General features: G+C 55.5%; 1 protein-coding gene across 3 annotated transcripts; it reads left to right on the forward strand.

Annotated features, from left to right (window-relative positions):
- The first annotated feature begins 1,245 nt into the window (after positions 1-1,245).
- RPS6KL1 (ribosomal protein S6 kinase like 1) lies at positions 1,246-19,188 on the forward strand. Of its 3 annotated transcripts, XM_050798767.1 has the most exons (12): positions 1,252-1,348; positions 2,943-3,227; positions 4,464-4,588; positions 5,795-5,887; positions 13,064-13,111; positions 13,517-13,649; positions 14,715-15,320; positions 15,657-15,746; positions 15,912-15,994; positions 17,313-17,408; positions 17,724-17,830; positions 18,222-18,405. In XM_050798767.1, exons 2-12 carry the CDS (start codon positions 2,963-2,965, stop codon positions 18,292-18,294), a joined length of 1,719 nt encoding a protein of 572 aa, XP_050654724.1. In that variant the 5' UTR covers positions 1,252-1,348; positions 2,943-2,962; the 3' UTR covers positions 18,295-18,405. The 3 variants fall into 3 exon arrangements, with proteins under 3 accessions (XP_050654722.1, XP_050654724.1, XP_050654723.1); XM_050798765.1 differs by having other exon boundaries at positions 1,246-1,348; positions 17,724-19,188; XM_050798766.1 differs by having other exon boundaries at positions 15,120-15,320; positions 17,724-19,188.
- Positions 19,189-20,643: the final 1,455 nt, after the last annotated feature.

A 20,643-nucleotide genomic window follows, 5' to 3' on the forward strand; every position in this document is an offset into this window, starting at 1 on the left:
TCTTGTTTTGTTTTTAAGAGGGGAGAAACAGCATTATGTTTGTATCAGATAAGGATCTGGTGGGAGAGGGGAGAATCGCTGGAGTGGTGTCGCCAAGGTGATGGCATGGGACTGATGCCCACCTGGAAGGGTGGCCTTCGATGGGGCACAGACAGTCACCTGTGGAAAAAGGTTGGAAGCAGAGTGTGGGCACAGCCCCGCCCGCGAGCCAAGAGCAAGCCTGTGGGAGTCTGTGCGCCACTATTGTCAAGGGAAGGATGAAGCAACAGCGCTGGCTGAGAGTGAGGATGGGGGCACGGGTGGGAGTCAGAGGGGGAAAGTATGAAAGGGTGTCCGGGGTAGAGCAAGTGCATCCGGGGGACAGGGTGAAACCAGTCAGCACCAAACCTGCAGGTGAGATCTGTGTCACAGGATCTTGCCCCATCACCCAGCCTGGAGTGCAGTGGCATGACCTCGGCTCACTGCAGCCTCAACGTCCTGAACTCAATCCATCCTCCCACCTCAGCCTCCTGAGTAACTGGGAACACAGGCAGACGCCACCACGCCCGGCTAAATTTTGTAATTTGTATAGCGATTGGGTCTACCTATGTTGCCCAGGCTGGTCTTGAACTCCTGGGTTCAAATGATCCTCCCACCTCAGCCTTCCATAGTGCAGAGATTACAGGCATGAGCCACCGCACCTGGCCTATGTCTTGAATTTTAAGCTCGGTTCCGATATCAAAAGCCTTCTATTGCTGGGTTCTTTACTCTCGGTAGCCCTCACTAGACTGTAAGCCCCATGCAGATGTGAACAGCGCTGGCTAGTTCACGGCTGTATCTCAACACCCAGCTCCTCATGCATGGTAGACTCTCAATACATAGCATTGAATCATTGAATAAAGGAATGAAGTAACGAATGAGAAAAGTACTAGAAGTGGCACGGTCTAGATTTCTGAAGCAGCCCCTTCCGCATCCCTGGATGATTCTAGACCTGCTGTCCCCACCCACCCTACATCCCATCCCACCCTCCCCTCTCTAAGCCGCCCACCCCCCCCCCCCCCCCCCCCCCCCCCCCCCCCCCCCCCCCCCCCCCCCCCCCCCCGCCCCCCCCCTCCCCCCCCTCCCCGCCCCCGACAGCGCCGCAGTGCAGACCCTGTGGCTTTAAGGCCGGCAGGAGCCGAACCGGGCGGTGATTGGTGGTTTATTCTAAGGATCAAGGATGAGCTAATCCGCAGCCAATGGCCGCGCTGCACCGGCTGGCCCCGCACGCTAGATGCCGGAAAGCCTCGGCGGCGGCGCGCTCTGGCGTGAAGGGCCGGTGGCGTCAGGGGGAGGCCTGGCCCGCGGACCGGGCTCCCAGCTCGGGCAGGTACGGTGTTTTGTCCGGCCCCTCCTCCACCCTCCCAGGCGAGGGGCCCCCTCGGCCGTCCCTCCACCCTGGGACCATGCACCTTGCGGCTGAGGCCCCGCGGGTTGCACGCGCCGCTTTCTGTGTCCAGGCGGGGCCAGCGGCTCTGCCCGGCAGGACCCGGCCCGGCGGGGTGGCCCCTGAAGCCAGTCCCACCCGGGCACCCCCGAGAGCAAGGCCTCAGAGCCTCAAGTTCCCCCTGGGCTTGGCCGAGCAGGGATGGTGCGGTCTCCCTCCGCCTCCTGGCCCGGGTTCAGCTCCCCGCCGGCTGAGGCTGTGGGTCTCCCTCCCCGCCCCACCGCCCATCCTTCTCTCTCTCTCTCCGAATGACCTCGGGTTGTAAGTTCCGGGCCCTGCCCATTCCCAGTGAGACCTGGGAGAGCAAAGGCGGGACAGCTCCGCGGGCCTCTCTCTGAGCCCATTCCTTTCCCGCAGCCACGGCTCTCATCCCTTTGGCCGCCTGGGTCACACACTGCTCAGGGAGAAGCTGCTGTCAGGTCCTTGGAGGCCACATGGCCTTCTCAAAAGTAAAGCCGGGAGGACAGAGACCCTCCCTGAGGCTGGGTCACCCTGCCCTCTTCTATCCCCATCCAACGTGGCACCGAGTCTGCCATTCAGTCATTCCGTCTGCCAACAAGTCTTACAGGCCAGCTCTGTGCTTAGCTCTCTGCTGGCTCCAGGAGGGGTCCTCACTCGCTGACCACACCGACCTCAGGACCAAGGGAACAAACACAGCAGGGGCAATCCGTCCCGTCCACGGAGAAGTCTAAACCCCAAAGGGTAAATTAGATTCCCACAGGAGGAGCAGGGAGGGGAGAACAGGCAGGGTGGAGGGAACAGCATGAGGAACAGCATTTGAGATCAGCGTGTGTGGCCTCCATGTGCTGAATGCGTACTAGATATCAAGCGTGCTCCATGGAGGCCCTGTGAAGGTGGCTGTGGATCACAGATATCCTCAGCTCTCTCCAGAGCTCAACACAGTACCAGATACTCCAGAAATGTTTGCTGAACTGAATTTGATTGGAAAGGAAAACAGAACCCCAGTCCGGCGCAGTGGCTCACGCCTGTAATCCCAGCACTGTGGGAGGCGGAGGCAGGCAGATCACCTGAGGTCAGGAGTTCAAGAGCAGCCTGGCCAACATGGTGTAACCCTGTCTCTACTAAAAATACAAAAAATAGCCAGGTGTGGTAGGCGAGTGCCTGTAATCCCAGCTACTTAGGATGCTGAGGCAGGAGAATTGCTTGAACCCGGGAAGTGGAGGTTGCAGTGAGCCAAGATCACACCACTGCAATCCAGCCTGGGTGACAGAGCAAGACTCCGTCTCAAAAAAAAAAAAAAGGAAGAAAACAGAGTCCCAAGCTGGTGATGATTCTATCATTACCACCACTTATGAAGGACCTGGATCCATGAAAAGACCTTACCCACTTTAGCTCTGACTCCCTTCAGTCTTTGGAGGTGAATATTAGTCTCCCTGATATTCAGTGGAGGAAACTGGGGAGTGGATAGGGGTGTTGCACCCACCTAGGTCCTCCCTAATACATTTGCCCATTCCAGGTCCCAGCTGCAGGGCAGCCATGAGCCTGGTGGCCTGCGAGTGCCTGCCCAGCCCCGGCCTGGAGCCTGAGCCTTGCTCACGAGCACGGTCCCAGGCTCGCGTGTACCTGGAGCAGATTCGCAACAGGGTGGCTCTGGGGGCGTCTGACGTGACAAAGCGTGACTATCTGGTGGATGCGGCCACGCAGATCCGGCTGGCCCTGGAGCGCGACGTTGGTGAAGACTATGAGGCGGCCTTCAACCACTATCAGAATGGCGTGGACGTGCTGCTCCGTGGCATACATGGTGAGGACCGGGGCTGGGCAGGGCTGGGGTGAGTGGGGAAGGGCCAGTGCAGGACTCCTCCTGTCATCCATCTGTCCTGTCCTCTGTCCATTTGTACTGGGTGAACAGGGCACTATGCTGGCCTGCAGGGCTTCCGTGAAGGACAATGATAGCTGGCACTTATTAAGCTGTTCCTACGTGCCAGGCACCATTCTAAGGGGCTTCATGTAGATTCGTTCATCTGAGCGTCACAGTAATAGAAATTACTGTATATACTGTAAATTCTCGTGTTCCAGATGAGGAAGCTGAGGCCTGGGGCAGTTCAATAGCTCGCTCGAGGTTCCACAGCTATCAAGTGGCAGAGCTGGGGTTTGACTTCACAGGCTGTGTACTTGGCCTTCCACACCTGACTGCCTGTCCCTGGAGCTGGGCTGGGCTCCTGCCCTCTGGGAGTTTGCATTCTAGTGGGGGGAGACTGATGAGTTGATTTGGACCATTATAGTCTCAGGTAGGAAGAGGATTAGGGGGGAAGTGAAGAGAGGAAAGAGGGAAACTGAGGTCAGACTGGGCTGGCCTAGAGCATTTTCTAGATGTTAGATCTCTAATCTGAGCACTGGAGAATGGTAGGTGCATTATCCAGCTGAAGGACTGGCTAGAGTCCCAGAGAGAGAACAGTCAAGGCCTAGAGGTGAGAGGGGAGGTCCCTCCAGGGCAGCATGAGGAACTTCCATGCCAGGGGAGAGGCTGGTGGCCAGGCTTGGGGTGGCCACTGGGCCCTTCCTGCCCTCCGGCTGAAGAGACCCCTCAAGCCTGGGCTTCCAGTCTGTCCAGTCAATTCCTTTATCCTGGTCCCCACCCTAGCCTTCTTCACACTGGGCATCAGAGATGGAAGAAGCAATGTTCTCTGGAATCTTCTGTCCCCTCCTCTGAAAAAAATGGATGGGGAAATCCCCACCCTGTCCCTTTCCAGGGTGTGACAGCTGCCAGCAAGGCGGTGGGTGCTAACGGTGAAGTGTTGTCTGCTGAGGAGTGACCCTGGTTCCTAACCTCCTCCTGCCATTTCCCTTCCTCCTCCTTCCTGGCTGGTCCCCCGCCCCAGAGGAGGGGCTCACGAAGCAATCTGGGGGCAGAATCTGCCGAACCAGGCTTAGAAACAGGAGCTCCCTACTCGGGAGAGCAGAGGGCAGGCAATGGGAGCTGGAACTCCAGTTCTCCGAGGCTGTGGCTGGGGACCCTGGTGACCCTCGTCCCCCACAGTTGACCCCAACAAGGAGCGACGTGAGGCTGTGAAGCTGAAAATTACCAAGTACCTGCGGCGGGCAGAGGAGATCTTCAACTGCCACCTGCAGCGGCCGCTGGGCAGTGGAGCCAGCCCCAGCACGGTGAGGAGACCCCCCGCCCAAAGGCCTGAGCAGGAGAAAGGCTCTGAGGGGAGACTGCGGAGGCCCCGACACCCACAGGCCGGCCCTGGGCTGCAGGGCAGAGGCCGGCAGTGGAGATCGTTAGTTGGGCTGGAGTGTGCCAGGGAGGCCCATCATCTCCTCCTGGCTTCCTCTCTCTCCCATGCCTCATGGCTCACTCATTTTCAAACAACTCACTGAGTCATCTCCAGTCCAGTCTGCCTCCCTCACAGAGCACTTGCGATGCGTGCACATATACATCTGCCAGCCTTGCACACAGTTCAGTTTACACGCTTACGTGTGTCCACACTCAGAGTCTCCTGATTCTTTCTCTGTTGTGAACTGGCGTGCAATTTGGAACAGACCCTGATACCCACATGTGCACACACACTCTCCCCATATGGCTTTCTCTAAACCAGTAAGTGCTTAGTGAGGGTGGAAAATGCATGCGTGCTTCTTACCCCATGGATGCTTGCACTCACACAACCCTCCTTGGCTCACTGCATCTCGTACGGCTGCCTTTCCCCAGAGTACGTGCTTGGTCTACAAAGCATGTTCTGTGAGACTCACAGGTTCCCAGGTTATTTCCCTACCCCCACCTTGGGAGCTTCTGCATTTTTTGAGATGGAGTCTCGCTTTGTCACCCAGGCTGGAGTACCGTGGCATGATCTTGGCTCACTGCAACCCGCCACCTCCCGGGTTCAAGCGATTCTCCTGCCTCAGCCTCCCAAGTAGCTGAGATTACAGGCAGGCGCCACCACGCCCGGCTAACTTTTGTATTTTAGTAGAGATGGGGTTTCACCATGTTGGCCAGGCTGGTCTCAAACTCCTGACCTCAAGTGATCTGCCCACCTCGGCCTCCCAAAGTGTTAGGATTACAGTTGTGAGCCACTGCGCCTGGCCTAGATGGGGCTTTTGAGAGGGGACTTTTGAAGCCCAGAGAACATGGGCCTTGGGTGGGCTGAGCAGGGAAGTTGGCTTGACCACCCTGGACCAGTATGGGTACCTGTCAGTTGAGGCCAGCTTTTCCACCCAGCCTGCCCCTGTGGGGTGGGGCCTGCCTGTACCCCTGCCCTCCCTACTGCTCTCCTTGCATCCAGAAGCTCCTGCCTGATGCCCGGTGAGAAGGCCATGGCCAAGGAGGGCTTGGCTCTGAGGCTGCTTGTGGCCTGTCTCCCTCCTCTGCAGGGTTTCAGCAGCCTGAGGCTCCGGCCCATCCGCACGCTGAGCTCTGCTGTGGAGCAGCTGAGGGGCTGCAGGGTGGTCGGGGTCATCGAGAAGGTGAGTGAGTGGACACTTGCCCTGCAGGAGGGAAACAGGGTATGCAATTTGGGGTGGTACTGGGGAGAGAGATGTGATGTGCTGAAAGCAGGTTGTAGCAGTGGCCCCCACTCCTCCAGAGGAGGTGGGCAGGGTCAGAGGGGAGTGCAGTTGTGTCCAGCAGTTCCCACCTCTCCTCCATCCCCAACACGCATGACTCTGGTCCTAGGTCCTGGAGAGGAAAATACAGGGAACGAGAAGAGGCCAATTGGCCAGGCACAGTGGCTCACACCTTGAATCCCAGCACTTTGGGAGGCCAAGGCAAGAGGATTGCTTGAGCCCAGGAGTTAGAGGCCAGCCAGGGCAACGTAACAAGACCCCATCTCAAATAAAATAAAATATAAAATTAAAATAAAATAAAATATAAAAAGAAGAGGCAGACAGGCTCTTTCCACAGCCCTGCAGCTCAGACCCAGAAAACCTGCTCCTTGGGAGAGTTGGGACAGAAACTGCAGGAGGAGTGAGGAGCTGTGCCCAGGGCGCTCTGCCAGCCCTCGAGGCCGTGCTCACGCCCACTTCCCGCTTCCCACAGCACCCCCACCACACTCACCCTGAACCCCAGGGCTGCAGCCAAGGCACTCCACCGAGCACAGCTGGGGACTTCCTGCGGCTGGGACGTGCTCAACTCCAGAAACCTGTCCAGAGAGGGCCCGCGCTGGCCCTTCCTTGCCCAGGCCCTTGGCAAGTCTACCCTTTTTTACTCTCCTGACCTAACTATAACTTTACCCTGTCTCAATCCCATCTCGCGTGCTTTGCCTTAGTCAGGGCAGACAAGAAGATAGGAGGCGACGTCTCAACCCTTACTCAGGACACTCGTTGTTAGAGTGAGGAAATCAGAAGGATAGAGAATGAGGTCAAATGAGAGTCCAGCCAGTATGAGGTTCCCCTCTTCCCCGAACCCTGGAATAGTCACCCAAGAAGTTCTTAACCAAGCTGGCTAAATGGAGAGCTTCCTAAAAATACAGATGCCCAAGAATCTGTTATTTAACATACTCGCTGGGTGATTTTGGTGGATCTAGGGGCCCGCAGAGAAAAGGAGACAGTCCTGTGCTTCCCACAGGCAAGAGGATGACATGCTGCCTGCGGGAAGGCCCCGTGCTGGGCACCACCCCAGGTGGCCACAGGCAAGCCCCCCGCTCTCTGAGCTGTGGTTTCATCCTCTGGAAAGTGAGATGAGAATTCTCTGTCTATGGGGTGATCTGGGAGGTAAAACAATTTTGGGGAAAGACCTGGCACATGCTATGACACTGATTACATGTTTGATGGCTCTAAATACAAGTGACAGGAGTGAACTGGGAGGCACGCACGCCCCTGTTCCCGGGCCTTACTCTGGCTGCTTCTCCTGGGTCCCTGGGGCAGGCCCCAGACTGTCAGCGCAGGCCCTGCCAGCTTCCATCTGCCATGGTCCCCTCCCCAGTGCTCGAGTGTCAGTGGCCACGACCCAACCTTGGCTGAGCACAGCTGCTCCCAGGGACTGGCTGGGAGGTGACTGACACCGTGCCTCCCAGTAAGATCCTGCTGAACCATACGTGTTATGGCAAGAGGGGTTCTGAGCTGAGTATGACAGGAAAACAGTGAGTTAAAGTTATGTTGCTTTGTTTTTTTAATGATAGGAGTTCTTAGAGTTTGTAGATGCAGATGTACACTATGACACAGAATTCCCCAAACTTGTTTAGCCTCAGGAAAGTGGTGTAGGAATCTGGTGTATCGAGGCCCCTGCAGATGGAAAGCACAAATTAAGGCCAAGCCCAACCATTCTTTTTTTTTTTTTTTTTTTTTTTTTTTTGACAGAGAGTCTCGCTCTGTAGCTCAGGCTGGAGTACAGTGGCGTGATCTCAGCTCACTGCAGCCTCGACCTACCAGGCTCAAGCAATCCTCCCAGCTCAGCCTCCTGAGTAGCGGGGACCACAGTCTCAAGCCCTGCTAATTTCTTCTATTTTTTGTAGAGCGATCTCGCTGTGTTGCCCAGACTGGTCTCAAACTCCTTGCTTCAGGTGATCCTCCACCTCCGTTTAGGCCTCCCAAAGCGCTCGGGATTACAGGCATGAGGCACTGGCCCGCCCCATTCTATTTCAGGGCTGCCCTTCTGTTTTTTGTTTTTTATCCTGTCTGGGATACTCAACTTAAGGACTTCACCTCCCTCCTGAGATTCTACTTCCTTTCCCTGTGTCATGCCCAAGCCATCACTTTCCCCAAATTAGGAAAGGTGTTACTACCCCTGGGCCTGGCTCCCTGCAGCCAGACTTGGATATACTGTCACCCTTGTTCCATTCCACAGCTCTGCCCAGACAGATCCGGGGAGGTGGGCAGTGCCAGCCTGCAGCAGCCCTCAGGCCCAGGGAGGAAGCAAAGGGCTTGCTCGGGATGATGCTTGAGTGATCCCTAACGTGTCTGGCTGTTGGGATAACTATAGGGGCTGAAGAGATGGTGGCAGGGAGCAGTGAGGTGGGTGGATCGGGACTTGGGAAACAGCCAGAATACCCGAGGGCCTGGCCTCAGAGCCTGGGGGCCAGGGAGACGTCACCGGTGTTTGCTGAGCCTCGTGCAGGAGCCAGGCTCTGAGATGGGGTGGAGGAAGAAAAAGAAGGTCATCCAAGTCACTTGTTTTATTTGGCTTAAACACAGGGTGTTGTTTGTTCGTTTGTTTGTTTTTTAGTTGTTACCAACATTTAAAAATGTGCAGATTCTTATAAAAGTCCAGATTTCCTGCTTCTCTTGAAAAAATCAGATCTGGAAACGCTGGGCTCCCATTCCCCTGTGGCAGCAGGGAATGAAGGAGGATATGCCTGCTTTAGACAGGGCACCAGCCCTCCCGTCTGCGCCTCCACCCTGCCCCTTTGCTCACATGCCTGGCCCCTGTGGGCCTTTGAGTTTAAGAACTTGTTTGAAATCTTTAGGCTTGTTTGTTCCATGGGAGATTCCTCCTGGGATTTTGATACTTTGTGCATCTTTAAAGAAGAGGTTTACCATGTTTCACCAAACTTTAATGGTCCCTCTGTCCCAAGAATTCAGTGGGTCTCTTTATTTACAACAATCGCTCTTTTTGCCTTCCATCTTCCCAAATGGAAAGCTCACCCAACAGTTGTACGGAACCTTCTCATTTACAGAGCTGTGGCAGTAAGTCCTCACAGTCACCATGGGGGAGCAAAGGCTTATATGGTGCTGTTCGACATGGTAGTCACTAGCCACATAAGCCTCTCTGCATTCATATTCATTACCAATGAAGTCATCTGTGTCTCGGTTCATCAGTCACATTTCAAGTGTTCAATGGCCCCATGTGGCTACTGGCTTCCATATTAGACAGTGCAGACATATAATCCTGCCATCGTGATAAGAAGTTCAATTGGACAGTGCTGCATTTTAATAATTGTTCTACAGAGAATTAAACTGAGGTTCAAAGAATTCAATGGGGCTGGGCTCGGTGGCACACACCTGTAATCCCAACACTTTGGGGAGCTGAGGTGGGTGGATCACCGGAGGTCAGGAGTTCGAGACCAGCCTGACCAACATGGTGAAACCCCGTCTCTACTGAAAATACAAAATTAGCCAGGTGTGGTGGCGCATGCCTGTAATCCCAGCTACTCGGGAGGCTGAGGCAGGAGAATCGCTTGAACCTGGGAGGCGTAGATTGCAATGAGCTGAGATCACACCACTGCACTCTAGCCTGGGCAACGACAGTAAAACTCTGTCTCAAAAATAAATAAACAAAGAAGTAGACTGGGCGCGGTGGCTCACGCCTATAATCCCAGTACTTTGGGAGGCCGAGGCAGGTAGATCACCTGAGGTCAGGAGTTCAAGACCAGCCTGGCCAACATGGCGAAACCCCATCTCTACTAAAAATACAAAATTTATCTGGGCATGGTGGCGCATGCCTGTAAGCCCAGCTACTAGGGGGCCGAGGCAGGAGGATTGCTTGAACCTGGGAGGTGGAGGTTACAGTGACCTGAGATCACGCCACTGTACTCCAACCTGGGCAACAGAGTGAGACTCCATCTCAAAATAAATAAGTAAAAATAAATAAATAAAGAAGTCAAGGGACTAGACAGTCCTCCATCTCCCAAACCACTGAGTAAAAGGGGTTTCTTGTTTGGTTGAATGAATGGGAAAATGCCCCCTACTTTGCTGCCCTTTTGAAATATAATGAAAGAAAAAGGAGAAGAAAAAAAAAATCCCCTGAATCCTACCTAACTCCAAGATAATCACTGTTAATGTTTTAGTCTAATTCTTTCTGGATACTGAGGGTGGTTTTAGTATGTTTTTAGCAGAAATCTTTCAGTGTATGGATCAAGGTTTATTTCTGGCTTCCTCAGCCTTCCCTCCTTCACTGGTTTTTTTGGACTCTGTCAATCAGAGGCCCTTGCCCGGGACAAGGTGGCGGGGAATCCCACTTGGCAAGGGACGGTGGGGAATTATCCGGGGTGTCAGGATTTGTGGGAAACTCTGTTCTCCTAAATGACTCCAGAGTTTTCTTCCTTGCTTTTTCAAATATTGCACAAGTTTGGTCAGGGAGCCAAGCCCAGGCTGGACTCAGTCTCTGGCTGTTGGAGGAGAGACCTCTGGTGGTCGGAGAGGACTCCTTGCTCCTGCTGCGAAAAGGATCCTGGGCGCTCGTGTAGCCCACTGCCTTCCTTTCACTGGTGATGGAGAAACAGGCTCAGGAGGGAAGGCCCGTGCCAAGGTCACCTGGTTGTGCTCTCAGTTCCAGTAAAGTCTGCAGGGTTCTGGGATCAACCTGCCTGGGTTCAAGTCCTGACTTGACCACTTTTTAGCAGTGGGACAGTAGGCCACATAACTTCTCTGAGGCTCAGGCCTGAATTTTGGCAGGATTGTGGGAATAAAGTTAAACAACCTATGTAAAGTGCTTGGCACAGAGTAAGCACTTTATAGCCAGGGTGGGCTTCCCCTCAGATGACACTGGTAATAATCACGACAGGTTGTCAAAGGTGTGCTCTGCGGCAGGTGCAGGCTGCTGCTGTGCCTGAATCGCCTGCTTTAAGAGAATCCTCTTCATGACCCCCTGAAGGAAGTGCTGCTATGACCCCATTTTGTACTTAAAAGGAGCAAGGTTCAGAGAGGCCATGTGACTTGGCACATGTGATCCCTGACATTCTCACAGCCTTTCCATTCACCAAGGGCTTTCTTGGTTTTTTGTTTTTTGTTTTGTTTTGTTTTTCAGATGGAGTCTCTCTCCGTTGCCCAGACTAGAGTGCAGTGGCATGATCTAGGCTCACTGCAACTCCGCCTCCCGAGTTCAAGTGATTCTCCTACTTCAGCTTCCCAGGTAGCTGGGATTGCAGGCGGGCACCACCACGCCCAGCTAATTTTTGTATTTTTAGTAGAGATGGGGTTTCACCATGTTGGCCAGACTGGTTTTGAACTCCTGACCTCAGGTGATCCACCCGCCTTGGCCTCCCAAATTGCGGGGATTACAGGCCTGAGCCACCACACCTGGCCCTCACCAAGGGCTTTCTGTATGGCTTCAACAATCCAGAGATGTAGGGAAGGTGGGCATTTGGAATTCCTGGTTGGTAGATGAGAAAATCAATTCAGTTTGCCCAAGATCGAAGCCCAGTGCCCCTTCCCCTACCCTGATCCCAAGCTGTGGCCTTCCTCACTGCCCAGTAGCCTGGCCTCAGGGCCCAGTTCCCACCCCCCACCATGGCTGGCCACGGCCTCCCTGGGGAATGTCCACAGGGCAGGCCAGCAGCCAAGGAGTCACAACCCCAGGGTGTGGGCCTTGCCTCCACATGCCCTCACCTGGGCTGAATCCTGTTCCCGCCCTCGACGTACCTGTGTGCCCGCTCCTCCTGCTGGGGCCCGCCCCTGCCCACCACGCAGATGAGAAAAGGGCCCTACTCCAAACACGACCCTGACCTTGCAATTGACAGCCTCTGCCTCTAGTGGAAACCAACACAAGAAGAGGCTGCTCTCCAAGGAAAGCCTCCGAGAGGACTTTACTTATTTGTTTGTAATTTTTATTTGCAGTCAGGAGTACATATGCAGGTTTTTCACATAGATAAACTTGCGTCGTGGGGGTCTGTGTAAATGAAGGGGGTGGAGTGGAGTGGGGAAGAGGCCTGAACGCAGCATGCCAAGCCCACACAACGTGGCTGCGCTGGGGAGACCTGGAGTCAGCTCAGAGCTGTGGCTTCCTCAATTGTAAAGCAAGAGATCAGAGGCCGGGCGCAGTGGCTCATGTCTGTAATCCCAACACTTTGGGAGGCCGAGGCCAGCGGATCACAAGGTGAGGAGATCGAGACCATCCTGGCTAACACAGTGAAACCCCGTCTCTACTAAAAAATACGAAAAATTAGCTGGGCGTGGTGGCAGGCACCTGTAGTCCCAGCTGCTTGGGAGGCTGAGGCAGGAGAATGGCATGAACCCAGGAGGTGGAGCTTGCAGTGAGACGAGATCGCACCACTGCACTCCAGCCTAGGCGACAGAGCGAGACTCTGTCTCAAAAAAAAAAAAAAAAAAAAAGCAGGGGAAGTGACTGGCTCTGAGGTCCCTTCCAGCCGTGACACCTCAGACCCTGCAGGATGGTGGGGTTCTGGCCAAGGCCTTGGGTGAGGGGTTGATCTCTGGGGGTCCAGGTGGAACAGGGCTTCTCAGTTGATCTCTGGGGGTCCAGGTGGAACAGGGCTTCTCAGCCCTCCCCTTAGGCGATGTGAGGCTTGGCCCAGCATGGGCAGGGCGTTCTTCTCGCACCCCACACACAGTGAGCCGAGGCTCGGGCTGCTCGCAGTGTGTGTGTCCAGCACCAACTACATCCCTGCACTGTGCAGGGCTCCGGGAATACAGAGCTCACAGTCCAGTAGGGAGACAGATTAGACAGTGTGAAGAGGCTCTCCTGAGGGTGAACTAAGAGAGCACTGGAGACAGATTAGGGACCCCAGCCCCCGTAATCTTGGGAAGGCTTCCTGGAGGAGGCAGCATCTGAGACCACAGGTCTAGCAGGGGTGGATGAGCAGGATAGGATTGATGTCCGCTTCAGGAGTGCCACCAAAGCCCGCTCTCCCTGCCCTGCCACTGGAGTGAGCCAGCCTCAGTGGAGGAACCTGGGAGGGGGTCAGGCTGGGGTCACGGAGCCCCAGGAGCTAGCACATGCCTTAACCAGTGCCTCTTGGACTTTGGCAGGTGCAGCTGGTCCAGGACCCAGCAACAGGAGGGACCTTCGTGGTGAAGGCAGGTGCCACCCTGCCCCTGCCACTCTGCATTCCCCTTGCATCTTTCTCAGGGCTCTTGGAAACTCCTACCCAGAACCTGCATTAGAAGCCTACACTCCCTCCCCCAAAAGCTGCTTGTTCTACCCGAACATGCCCCGCTTTCCAGATGGACACACATGCACATACACACACACAAATACACAAACACACAAATACACACATGCACACACACTGCCCCCTCTTTGGCTAGAGGGTGGAGGACCCGGATTCTACAGGGGCAATGGGGGTAAGGACAGGTCGGGAACTGAGGGAGGCATTTGCTCCACCCTCATTTGGGTGCCCCTGAAGCCAGGGCTAGGAGGTCCCCTAACAGCAGCAGTCTCTGGCCTGTCCCCGGCTGATCTGCCTGCCCTGCCCCTCCCAGAGCCTACCCAGGTGCCACATGGTGAGCCGGGAGCGGCTGACCATCATCCCACACGGAGTCCCCTACATGACAAAGCTGCTCAGGTACTTCGTGAGCGAGGACTCCATCTTCCTGCACCTGGAGCATGTGCAAGGTGAGCAGGCCTGGGGGCCCCTGTCAGCTCCCCAGGACTTTGGGATATGTTGTCAACTCTTAAAATGCTGAGCCCTGGCAGGGCGTGGTGGCTCATGCCTATAATCCCAGCACTTTGGGAGGCCGAGGCAGGCGGATCAACTGAGGTCAGGAGTTCCAAACCAGCCTGGCCAACATGGTGAAACCCTGTCTTTACTAAAAATACAAAAACTAGCCAGGGGTGCTTGTGCGTGCCTGTAATCCCAGCTACTTGGGAGACGGAGGCAGGAGAATGACTTGAACCTAAGAGGTGGAGGTTGCAGTGAGCCAAGATCATGCCACTGCACTCTAGCCTGGGCAACAAAGCAAGACTCTGCCTCAAAAAAAAAAAAAAAAAAAAAAAAAGCTGAGACCTGGGGAGGGGCGGAACTTGCACCAGATGTACAGCACAGACCAGGGGACCCGGCCTTTCTGGAGGCCAGTCAGGCTGTTGTGGGCCTGTGTGTGCTGCCAAGGGGGCAGGGGACATCCTGGGGAGGATGCCCACATCGTGGGTGGGCATGAGAATCGCAGCTGTCTCCTCTGTCGCTGTTTCCTCCTGCGTTGGCTCTTTTCATTTTTCTGGACTGTGCCGATCCCTTGGGAGTGGCCAGACAGGGTGGTGGTGACTGAAGTTATGATTGTATTGACTTTTTAAAGTGAGGTCCACATCTGGGGTCATGACACATAGTCATCATCAGTCTGTGCCTGGCCTTCTTTAAATTTCTTTATATCAGTCTCCCTAAAAACAGTGTTCACGTTAGTGAACCCACCACCCAAACCACAGACACTGGCAGTGCTGGACGTCTGTCGGTGGTGTGCCAGTTTGTGAGGCTGGGCCCGCTTTAGGTGGGTCAAGAGGAGGGCAGAGGGCATTCTAAGCTGAGGGGTGGGAGGGAGCAGAGGTGAGGGGCTGAACTAGGCCTGGACACCCAGAGGCAAAAAAGTCTGTGCCCAAGACAGGGGAGGCAGGAGTGGGAGCGGGCCCTGGCATCCATGCTCTTTTTCTCCCTGTCCCCACGCTCACCGCTCCCTCTGCATGGCCCAGGAGGCACTCTCTGGTCCCACCTGCTCTCCCAGGCGCACCCCCGACATTCTGGGCTCAGCTCTGGCTCTACCCAGGAGAGGATGAAGGCTCAGCTCAACCCCCACCTCAACCTCCTGACCCCAGCGAGGCTCCCCTCAGGCCACATCCCTGACCAGGACAGAATCGCCCTGGAGCCTCCTAGGACTTCTCCGAGCCTTCCCCTAGCCGGGGAGGACCCATCCACCAGACCCCAGAGGGAGGCTGAAGGTGAACCCACAGCCAGGACCAGCACCTCTGGCTCCTCGGACCTTCCAAAGGCCCCAGGTGGCCACCTGCACCGTCAAGCTAGGCGGGCTGGCCAGAACTCAGACGCTGGGCCCCCTCAGGGACTCACTTGGGTTCCCGAGGGGGCCGGCCTGGTGCTAGGGGGCTGTGGCCGAGGCACGGATCAGAGCTGCCTGTCAGCAGATGGGGCCGGCCGGGGCTGTGGCAGGGCCACCTGGAGTGTGAGAGAGGAGCAGGTGAAGCAGTGGGCGGCGGAGATGCTGGTGGCACTGGAGGCACTGCATGAGCAGGGGGTGCTGTGCCGGGACCTCCACCCCGGGAACCTGCTCCTGGACCAGGCAGGTAGGTGCCCTCCCCACCCCTCAGGGGGGCAGCCCCCAAAGCCTCCTCAGGCAGAGGACGAGAGAGCCCCAAAGTCGAGGGGACCTCCGAGGTTGTCTTCTCCTCCCTGGCCCCAGCCGGCCTTTCAGCGGGCCTAGGCCGGAGTCTGTTGGCTGAGGCTCCTGGGAGTACCCTGTGGGCTCTGTGGGCCTCAGGGTGCTGTGCCCCTGCAGAGGTTCTGCCCAGCAAGGCCATTGGCTCCTACCACATGACTGTTGGGGGAAGCCCTGGAACCCCCTCCCCTATGTCAGCTGTCCTCAATCTTTGTCCCCTCCTTTTTCCTCCTACACACTGGAGGTCACATCCGGCTCACATATTTTGGCCAGTGGTCAGAGGTGGAGCCCCAGTGCTGCGGGGAGGCCATGGACAATCTCTACAGCGCCCCAGGCAAGAAGGGGGAGGCCGGGGTGGGCCCTAGCACCTGGGTGCCTTTGTGGGGGTTGCGCCCAGAGTCTGAGAATGACAGAGGGGGTGGGTGGTGTCTGGGTAGGCTGAGGAGAATGGAAGAGGCCCTCTTGGGTGAGGCTGGGACCCGTGTTCTTGTTCCCACAGAGGTGGGTGGGATTTCTGAGCTGACAGAAGCCTGTGACTGGTGGAGCTTTGGGTCTCTACTGTATGAACTGCTTACAGGAATGGTGAGTGGCTGGGCTGGGTGTAGTGCTCTGGTGGGTGCCACTGAGTGTGGGATGGGCCAGGCTTAGTCCAGTCACTCAGTCTGGGCAGAGACTGCCTGGCTGTCCTGCCAGCACAGCTGCCCCCAAAGCCAGGGACACACTTAGCACTCCCAACACATTAGTTGGCTATAGCTAAGGAGACTGTCAACTTCTGTGAATGAGAGTAGAGTGGGGTGGTCAGCGAAGGTTTCTGCCAGAGAGAGCCTGGGCCCAGGTGGTGTCAGATTTGGAGGAAGCGCAAAATGTGACACAGCCTTTCTTCCCTGGAATTCTGTTCGATCCTCCTGAGCCCACTGTTCACTCCTCCCACCTATGCCCTCGTGGGCTGCCACTCCCAGACCTTCGCTGGAGGATGGGAGAGAGGGGCTCTTTCAGCCAGGCAAGCAGCTGCCCTGTCCAGCCTGGGTCAGCCAAGAGCTCAAAAGATCCCCCGCAAACACTCCAGGAACCTGTGTTTGCAGGTTGCAGTCAGGGCAGGCACTCTTGGGAACAGTAGATGGCTCTGCCTTCTATCCTGCTCACTCATGAGCTCAGCACCACAACTGAGACCAGTTTTGTAGGCAACAAGGGAGAGGCCAAAGTGCATTTGAGCAGGAAATAGCCAGAATGGATGCAGCGTGAACTGAAGTCCAGATCTGACCAGTCCATCCGGGCTCCCTCCTGCTTTCATCCCATGGCACAGGGCCCCTGAGAGTCCTGGTTGCAATTTCCCGCAGAGTGGCTCTCTCCTTCCTGTCTCCTCTCACCTCTCCAGCCCAGAGCTCCTGGCCTTCCTCCTAGGGGTTCCTGGAAGTTCATACTTCCCTCCAGACAGACCCTCTGCTCCCCAAAGCTGTGCCTTTCTGGGGTGTGGAGAGGTCCTATTTTATTTTATTGCCACGCCCCTGCCTTGGCCCCGATGGTAGCATGCCGTGGCCTGCTGCCAAATGAATAGCCAATGTGGATTTTTTAAATAAGGAGAAAAGTTCCATCACTGTTCTCAAGAGTGCCTGCCCTGATTGCAACCCAAGATAGTTGCTTCTAGCAAGCTTGGAGCCAAGACCTAGGTTCAAACCCTGAACTCGGCACAAATCCCTTTACCTCTCTGGGCCTGTTTCTTGCCTTTCGTGGATAACGTAAAGGCACTGCTTAGCCATCAGGCAGTGTCTGGCCCTAGCAACTATAATTATTGTCATCATCCTCATGGGATGTGACATGGGAAAAAAAAATCCTGGCTGCCACTGTAATGTAGACAGTCCTGGGGTCGCCTCCTCAGAGGCCCTTCCCTGTGTCCTCCCAGGCACTGTCCCAGAGCCACCCTTCAGGAATCCAGGCCCACACCCAGCTCCAGCTGCCTGAGTGGCTCAGTCGTCCGGCGGCCTCTCTGCTGACTGAGGTGAGGTGTAGCCCAGCCAGAGGAAGCAGCTGCCTAGCCTGAGAAAGGTGCTGGGAGGGGCACAGAACTGTGTCTGCACCACATGTGCTTCGTGCTCAGTGTCTGATGTGGATGCAGAGGACAGTAGGGTCAACACATTTCTACATGTTGGTGGCCAACCACCACTAATGTCCCCAGGGTAAAATGTGGGTTCCGCGGGCCAGGTTGCCAGGGAGCAGGCCCCCTAGGGGCCATAGTGGTTGGAGTCCCTGGAGGTCACCCCATGCCTTCACAGCTGGAGTGGGGCAGGCCAGCTGACTGGGCCTCTCTCTGCAGCTGCTGCAGTTCGAGCCTACCCGGCGCCTGGGCGTGGGAGAAGGTGGTGTCAGCAAACTCAAGTCCCATCCCTTTTTCAGTACCATCCAGTGGAGCAAACTGGTGGGGTAAGAGGGTAGAGCGGGTGACGGAAGCAGCTGGCCTGGTCTGGATCGCCTCTCCTCCTTGCCTGACACCCAGGGCTGGCCCTCTATCAGCGGGCTTCGGGCGAGGAATGGAGGGCACTGCCTGTCCTACTGGGCTCCCACTGGGACCTCAGAATTATGGCCACCACCCAGGAAGGGTCAGCTCCTGGAAAAGCTGGAGGTGGGGGCAGTCAAGGCCTGCCCTGCTAAGCAGCTTGAACCTTCCATCCATGAGTCAACAGACCCATTGAGCATGTGGACTCACCATGTTAAAGGCTGCCCTCTGTGGCACTGGCGCTGAGCTCTTGACCACCTGCTGCACCCTACTGTGAGGTGCTGTGACTGACTGACTGCCATGTTGTGCCCTACTCAGGACGTCTCTGGAGACTCTTCTCAGGACACTGATCCACTGGCTCAGTGGACCCAAACCAGACTGTCCTGGCTAGTCCTCTTAGTCACACAGTGAGTGGGCCTCTTCCACCGGAAGCTGTCACTGCAGCTAGAGAGGCTCAGAAGCAAGGATGCCATCTGTAGTGTGGGGAGGGATGAGGTAGGGGACAGGAAGACCCCCCCATTCCTGACCATGCCCCCTATCTTGCAATTTCAGACTTGGGAGAGCAAAAGGGAGGGGAAGAAAATAAGAGGAATGGGGGGAGGAAGGAATGCACAGCTCTGCCCCTTAGAGCAAGTCTGAAACCAGAATCAAGAGCCCTCCTCCCCAGTGGGGCCAGCTGTGTGGGGGGAGGGGGGCAGCCTGCCCCAGGGGTGCAAAAGGACAGCAATTCATTCAGCCTCCAGGCCAAAGCAGCTGAGACAAAGTGTGCCCATCAGGATCCCCTCTCAGGCTTTGGCTGTTTACCATGTCACTGCCTACTGTGACTTCATGTCCTTTTGGGATAAGAAACCACAAAATGTATGGAACAACTATCCATGGCTCTTAGCCAGAAACGTCTTGCTTCTGGTCTCTGAAAAACTGGGGTGAGTGGTTGTCCCAAAGACAATCGCCCCCAGTTTGGGGGCTCCTCTCAGGGTTCACCCTGTCACCGGGGTGTGGGACCTGGGAAACTTCCACTAGACTGTTGCCCCCAGCTCCTCCCCACCAGCATCCCAGTCACCACCAGGTGGCGCTTCCTACATGGTCCACCTGTCTGGCTCTGAAGGCCCAACTCTGTCAGGCCAGACTCCTGTCACTCATGGTGGGGAGACCTGACTTCCTCGGGCTCTTCAGGAGACTGAGACAGAGAGGACAAGCGAAAGCGCAGCCTGTGTATGACTCTCCGCGGTTCACATCCTGCCTCTCCCTGGGGTTTACCTAGCCCCAATAAAGCCTGCTCTGGTCTCTGGTGTTCTTGCTTCTTCCATGCAATGACCGCGGCTCACTGGGGCAGGTTGGAAGGCTCCCCCATAGACGCTCCAGAGTGAAGTCAAGAGTGAGCTTGGGGGCTGCCAGGAAGTAGGATGCAGGGCTGGTGGTGAGCAGCATGCCACCTGTGCCCTGGGCCTCAGGGGAAGTGGTGAGGTCAGGAGGAGGACCAGGCTCTGTGGGGAAGAGGATGAAGAAGCCTTGGAAGAGGCTCATGGTGCCTGGGGGAATGCCAGTTGCATCCTCACAGTGACCCCTTGCAACAGAAGGTAGCTCCTGAGAAAACTGAAGCTTAAAGAGGTTAAGGACACAACCTAGCCAGAGTTGCAAGTTAGTGTTCCTTCTGCTACTCTCCCTAAGTCAGGCTGGACCACTTCCAACCACTGCTTCATGAAACACAAGTCACTTCTGGAACTTCTGTGCTTCATCCACCCAACGCTACATGTCTGGTACCTTGTTGGGCCCTGAATTTAGAATACTGTGGGTCCCAGCTCTTACAGTCGACCTCCTTTCGATAGAATGGGGCAAGCAATGCCTATTTTGCAGGTTTACCAGATAAATTAAAGCTTCTAACACCAAGTCCTGTTCTTCCTTTCATTCAACCTAATTTGTTTTTCTATCTACTAGAGCTCTAGTTCTACCCTCTGGGACCCACTTCCCTCCCGTGAGACCTTCACAGAGGGATGGCCTCACTGCAAGAGAGCTCAGCAGACAGGGACTGTGGAAAGGCAAGGCTGTGTTTAAGCCTGGAATCCATCACACCTGCCACCTACAGTCTAGGTTAGCTACCAACCCTGTATACTCACCCTCACTGACCACTGCTCCTAGGAGGTCATCAACTCTCACCTGTTCATGTGTATTGACCTTGAGCATCTTGGTACATGAGGTAATCAAATCCAAATGAAATGAGATGCTCCCACCCCTCCCAAATCCATCACTGAAATAATGTAAGCCCCCACAAAAAATGCAAGTCTACTGGTGTTTTGAAAGGGCTTCATCAAGATGGTGACCCCAAATTCTCTAGAGTATGGCTTGACGGGCTGAAGGAAGCTGGGGCACTAAAAGACTATGATGCTTTTGAAAACTTAAAAAAAAAAAAAAATCCTAAGCCCCCCAACCATCTGTATGGACCCCTCCTCTCAGTCAAGGGCACTCCAAAGTTAATCTGAAAAGCTAGTTTGGGCCATGGTGGGAAGAGGGAGCCAGCCATGGCTCATTATACCCTAAAACAGGCTCCTTAAGTCTGATGAGAAGCATTTACAATCTGTTTTCTCTGAAGCCTGCCGGCTGGAGGCTTCATCTGCATAAAACCTTGGTCTCCACAACTCCTTACTGTAACCCAGACATTACTTTCTATTGATTCCAGGTCTTTAGATAGTAACTCTTTCAATAAATTGCCAATCAGAAAATCTTTGATTCTGCCTATGACAAC

Source organism: Macaca thibetana, chromosome 7, assembly GCF_024542745.1.
Source record: "Macaca thibetana thibetana isolate TM-01 chromosome 7, ASM2454274v1, whole genome shotgun sequence".
In the NCBI taxonomy this organism is placed as follows: Eukaryota; Metazoa; Chordata; class Mammalia; order Primates; family Cercopithecidae; genus Macaca; species Macaca thibetana.